We start from the raw sequence: 11,324 nt of genomic DNA, 5'->3' as shown, positions 1-11,324 counted from the left end.
TTTCATAATCGATTGTACGCAGCGATGAAAAATACGTATATACATATGATCGAGTATTCATACTTCAAATACGGAAACGGAAATACAGATTCAAACGAAAACAATGTGATGCGCATGCGCATATCATGCTTCATCGACAAAGACTCGATAACCGCAGTTTTTTTATCATATAAAAATTGCTATACGGCGTACACGACTCAAAATGATGAAAAAACGTGTATAATACGAAACGTATAATATTATTACAGTCCGTGTATTTTAAAATGTCCGTTTGCACCACCGGTACGTAAGAGGGCGCTGTAAATTTCGAGGCTAACCGGTTTCGAAGCCGCTTGGGCCTTTGTTGACGTTGTTCCGGTGCTGGAGTCACCTCGCTCGGCTCGCTGCCTCCCGATGCTACCCGGTCGCTCGGGCTTGGCCGTGGGAGCGTCATGGCGGTGCACCGGGGACCCTCAAGCAAATGGCTCTTCACCCGGGAACAGCTAGAAAACACGCCGTCTCGACGTTGCGGGATCGAGGCTGACCGGGAACTTTCTTACCGACAACAAGCCGCTAATCTCATCCAAGACATCGGCCAGAGGCTCAACGTGTATCCTTTGATCCAGAGGCTAGCACAGGCTAGCACAGGCTAGCCGCTAGTCCCTCCTGAGAACTGCCCATCTTTGCTTAGCATTAGCTTCTCAAACTCTTAGTATGGCGTTATTGTTCCTTCCCGTCTATCGCCATATGCACATAAGGGAGCCATCCTCCATTTTATGGGTGGTTTAGAAAGGATGTCCTCGTTAAATACCCACAATATCCCCAAGTCTACAAACCCCCATTTTGCCGTAGGCGCCCGGGCCTTCACGCTAGTTTAGCTTTTCATTGTTAGCTTAAAACAGCGAAGTTGTAATCGCCGTCAAATCAGATCACGAGTCACTTAATTAATCATCTCTTTTAGTGAAGTGCAACCCTTTTCCGTTTGCCACATTTCAATTGGAAGTGTTTTAGTGTCTTTTTGTTTCCGTGTACACGTGCAAACCGCAGGATTCAACGTACAGCACCTAACGCGTGTCTTTGTAAGCGTTTTGTTTGAAGACGACCAACCTTAACTTCGCACCTAGCTCTCAACTCATTATCAACACCGCAATAGTATACATGCACAGATTTTATATGATTCACTCTTTCACAAAGTTCCACAGAAATGTAAGTACTGCGTACTGAGAGTTGCTTTTGTGAAGACAAGCTACTTAGTGTATGTTTCATGACATTGACTGAGTTGCATTGTTTTCATCCTAGATAATCTCACAAACAACGTTGTTTCTAGCTGCTAAAGTTGAAGAGCAACCAAGGAAACTGGAACATGTTATTAAAATAGCGCATGCCTGCATAAATCCCCAAGAGCCTGCCCTCGACACTAAAAGCAATGTGAGTACGGCATCTGCTTTGTGTGCTGCGTTTGGATGTTTTCGTGAAAAGGAATTCAGCTAATTCAGACACCGCATAAACATTTTGAAGGCAAGCCTTCGTGGTTGCTGGAGAAAGGCTGAATGTAGAGGTGCATAGATTCATCACTAGATCACCAACTGATCGCTCATCAAACCAGTCAAAAATGATTTCTGATCAATTGGATTGGATTTGCCTTTATTAGTCTCGCAGTGGAGACATTTACATTGTGAATGTGTCCCCATCTCAATTTTTCAACAGTATGCAACAACTGCAATTTTTTGTGGTTCGGCATGCAACTTTTAAATATGCTAACTTCTATTCCGTCTATTCTCGATGAGGTAACGGTGCTGGTTATTTCTATTAGCCGTTGCTTGGGGACCCAGTTTCGATTTTTTTTATATAGCATTCCGGGGTGAAAATACATCCAATGATGAAGTCATCTACTTGCCTTCTTCACGGTAAACTTAAGGCAGAAGTGACAAAAAGTTGAAAATAAGCACACATGACCCATTGTTGAGTAAAACTACTACCAGCAAGAGGTTTTTGTGACCTCTGAAAAATCTGATGGTCTCCCACGCCATGGTGATTGGCACTACTACTACTACTAATACGTTGGAATGCCCTAAATCATGTGTATTTTCAAAAAGGTTGTTCATCGACTGTAGGTTTGTCTGTAATGTGTCCCTCGTGTTCAATGGAGGTCACTGTAGTTACGTCATAGAATCAATATTCCCACAGCGTGAAGACCATTGCATCGAGGGCAAGTTATGATTCGTTACAATAGACGGCGACAATACAACCTTAAGAAGATGCGTAGTCTGATTGCTTGCTGTTTTCCAGGCATTCCATCAGCAGTCGCAAGAGCTTGGAATACTGGAAACCATCGTCCTGCAAACACTGGGTGAGTGCAGAGTTGTCAGAGACGTTCGCTCAGATGAAATAGAGACTCGCTTATTCACTTGACTTGAACCGTCAGGCGCGTATCATATTTTTATATCAAACACTGCGAATTGAGCCCTTGGTACATCTGATATTATAAATATGGCAAAAGCCTTGTTGTAAAACACTATCTGTTCTGTATATACACTTTCTTCCTATCGCTCATTTCCAACATGGCGCCGACGTGAATGGCAGTGTGTAAGCAAAAAGTTCCTCTTCCGAACATTTATTTCCCATAAGAAACCATTAAAATGAGAATAATCCGTTCTAGGTCCCCATAAAACATACATTTCTACTAAATAAGCCTTAAAACCACACTACACAAAGTATACCTTATTTTATGTATAATTAATGTGCTATTGTATTGTAATTTTAAGAAACAAACTACTATATAATAATAAAGTCGTTTTATTGACCTTTGTGATGGTCGTTGATGTAGTTGCCTGTTGATGATTTCCGGGTGAAGTTGCTATGCTTTCTCGGTGATAATACCCTCACTCATACTGTCCCCTGCTAGCTGCTTTCCGTTAATCCAAATCAACAGAAGTTTTTCAACCTCTTCTATTGCCTGAGACCGTTGCTTAGACAACACAGAAACACCCTTGGCCACACATAGCAATGGTCGACTTAGCATACTGGTACTGGGACGCTAAGTCACGCAAATGCACACCTCGTTCGTTTTTTCAGATGATCTCCTTCTTCTGCTCGACCGTCATTTTCTTTTGGCTGAACACTAGCCTGCTGTGGGGTCTTTTTCGGTCACAAAATGTACTCCACTCGATAACATGCCGCGTATGCACTCAGAGAAAGGGTGTATGGAAAAGTAGTCCAGCGGCCACGGTGGCGCGGTTTGACCCTGTGGTTTGGTGTTCTTTTGCCGAAAACTAGTCCGCCAGCCATTGTGGTGCTCCGTGTGTTTCCCGAAAAGTAGTTTGTATGCCAAGATTATATTCCCTCGAATTTAATGTTCGTAAGGAAAAATGTTTGTTAGTTAAGGCGTTGGTAAGCCGAGGTATCACTGTATGTGGCAGGTTGACCTGAGCTGGCACACAAAGTTCACCTTGACGTTTTTGATCTTGAAATGTTGAATGCTTCTATCTGGATATCAACAAGATTTGGCGACCAGTCCTAGTTTGGCAACACAGAAGTCATGCTTGATTCCTTACATGTTTTAATGGCTTTCCATTCACTGCCTTGTTTACAGGTTTTGAAATAACTATAGATCATCCACATACTGACGTTGTGAGGTGTTCCCAGCTTGTACGAGGTAAATTTGTCTTTGTGTATGTATGGTTTGTTTTTTGTGCAAATGACGGACAGAGTCTTATCAAGGTCATTTTTTTTCTGAGTGCAGGTGCAATTTGGGAACGAAGTTTGTCTTCAACAATTGCATGAATTGTCACTTAAAAGTTATCAGGGGTGTCACTGGTTCTTAAAATCTCTTTTGCACACCTTTTTTGTAGAACTGGTGTTAGTCTCACAGCTGCGTTTGCAATAAGTGGTCAGACCCCCCTTGGTCTGGACCGCGTAAAATGAAAACAAAAGATTTCAATGGGCCTGATGGTCCAACCAAAGTGTGTGCATTAAGTCCCGACTGAATTATTCCAAACAAAAAAGGCATCTTGAATCCACTGTCTTTATTTTCTTGCTAAAAGGGTGCAAAAAGGTTCAGAAAAACTTTTTTCAATTGTGGGTACGGGGCTCCATACCTGCCAACTACTCCGGTTTTGCCGTAAAAACTACAGTTTGCATGATCCCATCCCGGGTTATGGGTTAATAATGAAAATGACACTTTCCAATAAAAACAATCCAAAATAGGAAGTACTGTACTCAGAACACGAGAACAAGCCATCGTGACAGTGCTAGCTGTTAGCTTCCTTTAGACGAAATGTGCGTGCTACGGGCCTTTCCCGGAATCCAGAGTGACAGACAGCTCATTCCTGGAATTGAGACTCAAGGCGTCGGTTTGATCATTGTCGTGGAATGGCATGTGCCAGAGCAAAAATCAACAAAAAGTGTGAAAAGTCAAAGAAAATGACAGTCGTTTCGTGAGGGATACTCCCAAGCATTTCCAGGAGTTTGACTTTGCTCAAGAAACGGCGAAAATGACGAGAGTTTGAGTTTCACACCTGTCAACCTTGGCAAATAGCTGCTCGTATGAATGATGACAATTCCTGTATAGACGCTGTAGTACGCCGTACATTATTTGAAATGATAAAAAATGCAGAACGCTTACTGCGCGTGCTGGACAACGGCTGGCGTATTGCTCAGCTTTTCTGGTTCTGGAAGTTGGCAGGTATGGGGCTGACATTTTCCACGACCGCCCGCTCTCTGTGTTTTTGACTTTCGAGCTCAAGTTGAAGCAACCGTAGCCTGTTTTGCTGCTCTGGCCCACGGTAGCATTGGCAAGCGCAAGCAGAGTCATTTGCACGGCCGACCAAACGTGACCAGCATGAAGGATCCTTCAGAACGTGAAACCGTGACACCCCCCCAAAAAACCATGACTGTGTTGTAGCGACCCGTTAACTGGCTTCTAAAACCAACTTTCTCCTTCCTTTTACAGCAAGCAAGGATTTGGCACAGACTTCCTATTTCATGGCTACCAACAGGTTATTATCCTGTTCCCATTATTGCACTTTAACGGCACACTATCGCTCCATGTCCTTGCAGGACGCTTACCTGTGTCCATCACCCCTGCGTGCACCTGGACCCTGGCAAATCCAGAACCGTGCCAGGCTGTTTGTATGCAGCGCATTGTACGAGGGCTTTGGCACAGACGGGTTGAATGCATAGCGCGGAATGTAGTGCTGTCCTTTACCTCTCACGGTCGTTTGGTACGCAGTGCATAGGTCCAAAACACTCAGATGGTAGCCTGAGTAGACTTTTTGAGCGAACTCCAAGTGAGGGAGCATAGACGCACCGAACTGCACTGCAAACTCAATGTGGCCGAGGCAAAGAGCCTTTGTGGATCTTGGCGGATTTTGCCCTTCATAGTCTCGCTACGTCTGCGTAGGGTCTCAGTCGTACAGCAGCGGTCCATCGAAGAATCGAAGGTTTCTTCGCCCGTCATCTGTACTTCTTTTGTCGGCGAACTTCTTAGTTCGCTGACGAAGCTTTACGCATGAGAAGCGAAACGTCCGACAACTCGAAAGAAGTACAGATGGCGGCTGAAGAAACCTTTTCATCGATAGTCTCACTACAATGGCCTTCTATAGTTTTCATCTGAAGACAAACACCAAGCAGAAGACTCAAGGCTCTCGTGTCGTACGAGTCCAGTCACCCGGATAGTTAAAAAAAAAAAGTTAATGTCATCAAGTTAATGGGGGCAGGTGTTCAAAATAAATTACAATTCATCCATATTGGTTTATATAGCGCTTTAACAACAGCTGGAACAAAGCGCTGATATGGATAAAAGGGGAAATGCTGCCTCCTTGTGTAAAAGGAAAAACAATGCCAGAGGTCTGGCAAGCATTTATCGGCACCCAAACACGAATAAACAAAACCTGAACAAATTCCCGAATATATTTGCGAATGGCAGTGAATGAGTTAATATCAAATTATGCGTCTCACAACTTAGGCGTGGTGGTAGTACAAACATTTGGGAAAAACTCTAATACATCTTTTTGTTTTCCAAGCAAAGTAAAAAAGAACGGGTGAATCTGCAGGTTCTGAATGACCTAAATGCTGAGCTCCGCTTCACACTGAATATGGCTTACAGAGAGAATTTAGTCATCCACATTTTTTTGTTGTTGGGACTTCCCAAGCGTTTCCCCAAATGAGTTCTCGGCTCCATTTCCCAAATGTGATATTTGGCTTACAAGACGTTTGGGATGGCGGCTATTGGAGTCTCCCTTTCTATCCTTCCCACATCCCCGAGTCACGGTCCAACAAATGGACGTACAAAAGACAACATTGTAAAACATCTTTGAACTTGTCTGAATTGAAGCGCGCAAAGGTGCTTACATTTAGCAACGTCACTTCAATCTGCGAGCAATATGACGTCCATGTCTCTTACTTGTTTGTGTCATCCGAATGAAGCCATTTTTTTCCATCCAACACTACAGTTTGCTTCCTTGTATACAGTCGCCCTCCCCTTTCCCAATTTTTCAAAGTTGGATATTTTTCCATGAAAAGGTTTCTTCAGTCGTCATCTGTACTTCTTTGAAGGTGTGGGATGTTTCGATCCTCATCCGAAAAGCTTTGTCAGCGAACAAAAATTTTGCTGGTGTATTTTTCCAAACTGCACCTTTTGTCAACATTTGTTTGGTCCGAATGCCTAACGTTGGAGCTGGACAAAGTGCTTGTCGACTGTTTATGCCAAACTGAAGTGTTGTGATCGGTGGACACTTTTTGAATGGTGATGCTTTAAATTAATGTGCGTTGTTTTTTTTTTTTACTGAAAAGCGCTCAGCTGACCTTTGCCCATTGTCCCCCTGTTGTGTTTTCCCCTCCGGCAGTTTGCACCTCACCACATTCTGCCTGCAATATCGGCCCACCGTGGTCGCCTGCGTCTGCATCCACCTGGCCTGCAAGTGGTCCAACTGGGAGATCCCCGTGTCCACCGACGGCAAGCACTGGTGGGAGTACGTCGACCGCACCGTCACGCTGCAGCTGCTGGACGGTGAGGGCGCCCGCCGCTTTCTGAAAGGCGCGTCCGGGCCACGGTCCCTGAAGCCGCCGTTTGTGTTTGCAGAGCTCACCCATGAGTTTCTTCAGATCCTGGAGAGGACACCCAGCAGGCTGAAGAGGATACGGAACTGGAGGGTACGTTTTCATCATCCCCGTTATCCCCGGGTTATGCTTGATTCATCAAAATGGCGCTTTCCAAAAAAGTCCAAGTCAGCTTTCTTGTCAAATATGCTAATATGCGTGACATACAGCACAGATGAAATGAATGTCCTCTCGGACCCGGCGTCCAATGTGGCTCAAAAAAGACAGACAATTGACGACAGACGATGCATGTCATTTCTGAATGTAAAGTGAGATTCGTGTCGTATGTAAAGTGACGTAGTGTAGTCATGCAAAAACAAAACAAAAAAAGGTTGAAGTGAGGGAAAAAAAAACAAAAGATAGAGTTCAGGATGATAGCACAGCATGTCAAAATTCATTCAAAACGCGCGATTGGTAAATATGGTACAGTGATACCTCGACTTAGCAACTTAATTGGTTCCCAGAAAGTGTGTGTAATGCCAAAAGTTCGTCTGCCAAACATTTATTTCACATAAGAAACCATTAAACATGAGCATAATCTGTTCCCAGGACCCCATAAAACAGATGTTTCTACTAAATAATGCTGAAAACTACACAAATATGCCTTATTTTATGTATAATACATGTGCTATTGTATTGTAATTAATGAAATAAACTGTAGTGTATAATAAAGTCGTTTTGGATTGAATTGGATTTGCCTTTATTTGTCTCGCACTGGAGTTTTATTGACCTTTGTGATGGTCGTTGATGTAGCTTTCTTGGCGATAATACCCTCACTCACACTGTCCCCCGCTAGCTGCTTTTCGTTAATCTTGCTTAGACAACATAGAAACACCCTTGGCCGCATGTAGCGACACGTAGTCGTTTGTGTTTTCGATGATCTCCTTCTGCTCGGCTGGAATTTTCTTTAGTGTATTCTTCGTCTTAACACTAGCCTGTGGTGGGGTCTTTTTTTGTCCCATAATAGCAAAAGTGCTCCACTCGATAACAGTCCGGCAGCCACGGTGGTGCTGTTCGGCCGTTCGGTTTGGTGTTCTTCCGCCGAAAACTAGTCCGCCAGCCATTGTGGCGCTTCGTATGTTTACCGAAAAGTAGTTTGTATGCAAGATAATATTCTGGTCAATTTAATGTTTGTAAGCCGAGGTATCACTGTACTTGGGCAATCTGGTTCAATGGGGCCCCTCCACATTTGGAATTGGGCCCCCTTTTGAAATGTCGCAGATGCACGGCTGATTTCCGAAAGGTGGCATTGAAGCATCCTGTTGCTTGTAGGCCATCCAAGCTGCCAAGAAGCCAAAGACGGAAGGTCCCGCCGTGGACGCTGCCTTCCAGGGGGCGTCGTTGGACAGCCTTCCCGGCGTCGCCGGCTCCTTCTTCCCTTCCACCTCGGCGGAGATGGCGATGGCGGCCTCCTACGCCTCCTACGGGTCTCTGGGCGAGCCGTTCCCGCAGCCCCCTCATTCGGATTTGACTGTGTTGAAACACAAACCGCAGCAGCTCGCCGTCGACGCGGCGCCGTTGGTGCGGCCGCAGAAAGTTTTGACTCTGGAAAAGTACCGAGAGAAACACGCGGCGGAGCTGGCGCTGCAAAACGGCATCAAAGAGGACGCGTACGCGCCGCCTACCGCCGCCTCGCACCATCACAAGAAACGCTGTCAGACGGTGCCGGCGGACGGCCGGCGTGACAAATCCAGCTCCAGGAAGACCCGGGCGCCCGCCACCTTGACCGAGAACGGCTCGGCCGGCGACGACGAGCTGAAAATGCGCATCAAAGTGTCATCGGAGCGCCACGGCGGCTCGGATCAGGGCAAAGACAAGCACAAGGAGCACCCCGCCCTATCCCGCCACCCCAAACACGCCAATTGCCGAGCGGACGCCTCCCAGCGACCTCCCGGCGACCTCCCGGCGGCCCGAAAGAGGCCCCACCCCGACGCCGCCCACAATCACCGCCACCGCTCGTCCAAGAGCGCCAGGAGCTCCAAGGCGGCCGTCGGCTCCGCCCACTCGGCGGACGGCGGCCAGAGAATGACGGAACATCGCGGCCACGACGGCGTTCCCAACGGACAACACGCCGACTACAAAGACACTTTCGACATGCTGGACTCTTTACTAAGTGCCCAAGGAATGAACTTATAACCCTCCGGCGTTGATCGCATCCAATAGACTTTTTGGGGGAAACATTCGATTTGTCTTAAGTTATCGGGATTTCTTTCTCATCGGCTGCACGAGAGCTGTCCGATGTCACAGCTTAACGCGTGGCGACGAGGAGATGTTCAATCTTAAAGGACAACCCACACCATTTTTTTTTGGTTTCCTCACTGACATCAGAAAAACCTTTTATAGCATCTAAAATAGCCAAACCGCACAGGCTGATATTTTGAGTCAAATGACTTAAAAGTGTCCCAAAAGTGCCACAAAATGAGCTCGGAACTGCGGAGATTCAGAAAGTCCCGCCCCCTTGTTCGTGATGTCACTATTGGTCACACACTGCCTTGCTCCAGAATCAAAACAATGGCTTCACAGAGTTCAGATTCGGTCGTGTTATGAATATGATTCAAATAGTTGTGAAGAGGAAAGCATAAATGTTTGCAATCGATTGAAGAAGTCCTTCCATCTCAATTGGAGCCGCCTGCACTCCAGTGTAGCGGCCAGAAAATACACAAGATGGCGCACACGCTCTGTTGGAAATTAGCTGATTTGTCCACTGGCAACGTGTGTCAATTTACAGCTTCTTTATGCGTGTTACCGCAATTGGCTGCGACACACAACGATTCACCGTGGCGTTATTGATCTTCTGATTTTGCTATCAACACGATGTTTTCAGATGAAAGAAAGTACCCAAAATGCATTGTGTGTCGCCTTGTCGGTCAGGGGCGTTCCCTCCGTGACGTCACTTAGGCATCGTCATCGACTGGAAAACAAGACTTTATGACTATTCAGCGCCAGTCTTAAAAGGTCAAATCTCGCTGCATGCGGCGGAATCTCTGTCAAATACGCTGAGTAGAAGTCATTTGAGGTGATTTTACAAATGATGGAAGCAACTTGTCCGAAGGTGTCGGTTGTCCTTTAAGTTCTATGGATTTCTCATGGACCGCACTGGAGCTGTCCGATGTCACAGCTTGGTGCGTCACGCCACGTTGCAACAAAGATGTTAAGTTTTAAAAGAGCTTTTTATGGTTTTAACGTGCACGTACAGGTAACGGCCGACTTACGAGCGAGTTCCATTCCGACCAAACGGTCCTAAGTCAAGTTGAAATCCATTTAAAATGTTGAATGGAGGCTAAAATGACTTGCAAACTCGGTCGCTCGCCGCGCGAGAGTGAGATACTGCCTGGCTGGTTGGCCAAAATTGACGTCCGCCTTATCGGCCTGCTCGCTAGCACGTTGCGGTGCCAGCCGTAGAATTCAAATGTTAAAAATAGGGTCAGGGTGTCGAGCGGGTCGGCTCCTAAGTCGGATGTTACCTTGATGAAGTTTTGCAAAACAAAGGGAAGCCAAGCCGCATAGTTGCGACCATCACAAGTTTACACAGTTTAATTTATGTAATCCCCCCTCCCCCCTCTTAAATATTCCACCAAAAATCTCAGGTCATGAACTTTTTTTACGCTCAGAACAAATATTTGGGCTTTTACTGCCTGCTTGTGTGGAGACTGGACACCTCATCAACGTTTGTGAGGCTGCGCTTTTTTAACTTTAGGGTTTATTTCAAGTGACGTTATCCCTTCAGATCCCTCAAAAGTAGCCCACGGGCTCCACAGGCAGTTGAGATCCACCATCGAAGCTGATGTGATATCTGAAGACAAAAAAAGAAAAGTGCATTTCCGGTGGGTTGACGGAAATTGCAAGAGGCCTTTGATTGTACTCTGAGGTGCGCCATCGTCTGTTCCGAGATGGTGTCAAGCGGACTGCGCTTTCGCATTTCCTACAATTGTTGTCAAGAATGCCTTGCAAAGCAGACGCTTCTCTTCAATGTGTGTATTGGAACCCAAATAAAGGTGTTAAAAGCGACTTTTTCAGTTAGAAGTGCCTTTGAAAACTGTCGAAGTGGCCAAAAGCTGCTTTTTTCTTTCAGCCAATCGTGACGTCGAAATGTCGTCCGTTTTAACTGCAGTAAAGCCAGAACGTCTCTTGCCGTGTCGCCTTGTATCCACTAGATGGCAGTATTGTCTCGGCTTCGTGGTTTGTGTCCTTTCAAAACCAATTTTCTCACTTTTGCACGATGTTTTTTTTTGATTGGTTTATTTTTA

At 45.8% G+C, this 11,324-nt stretch overlaps 1 protein-coding gene across 1 annotated transcript; it reads left to right on the top strand.

Annotated features, from left to right (window-relative positions):
- The first annotated feature begins 365 nt into the window (after positions 1-365).
- Positions 366-11,085, top strand: ccnt2b (cyclin T2b). Its single transcript, XM_089010978.1, has 9 exons — positions 366-589; positions 1,104-1,185; positions 1,279-1,407; positions 2,269-2,329; positions 3,572-3,634; positions 4,931-4,976; positions 6,825-6,988; positions 7,061-7,131; positions 8,350-11,085. Exons 1-9 carry the CDS (start codon positions 432-434, stop codon positions 9,211-9,213), a joined length of 1,638 nt encoding a protein of 545 aa, XP_088867104.1. The 5' UTR covers positions 366-431; the 3' UTR covers positions 9,214-11,085.
- Positions 11,086-11,324: the final 239 nt, after the last annotated feature.

The sequence above is a fragment of the Hippocampus bargibanti genome, linkage group LG01 (genome assembly GCF_051943395.1).
Source record: "Hippocampus bargibanti isolate YZ-2025 linkage group LG01, ASM5194339v1, whole genome shotgun sequence".
Classification (NCBI taxonomy): Eukaryota; Metazoa; Chordata; class Actinopteri; order Syngnathiformes; family Syngnathidae; genus Hippocampus; species Hippocampus bargibanti.
This window is presented reverse-complemented; position numbering and strand designations above follow the sequence as displayed.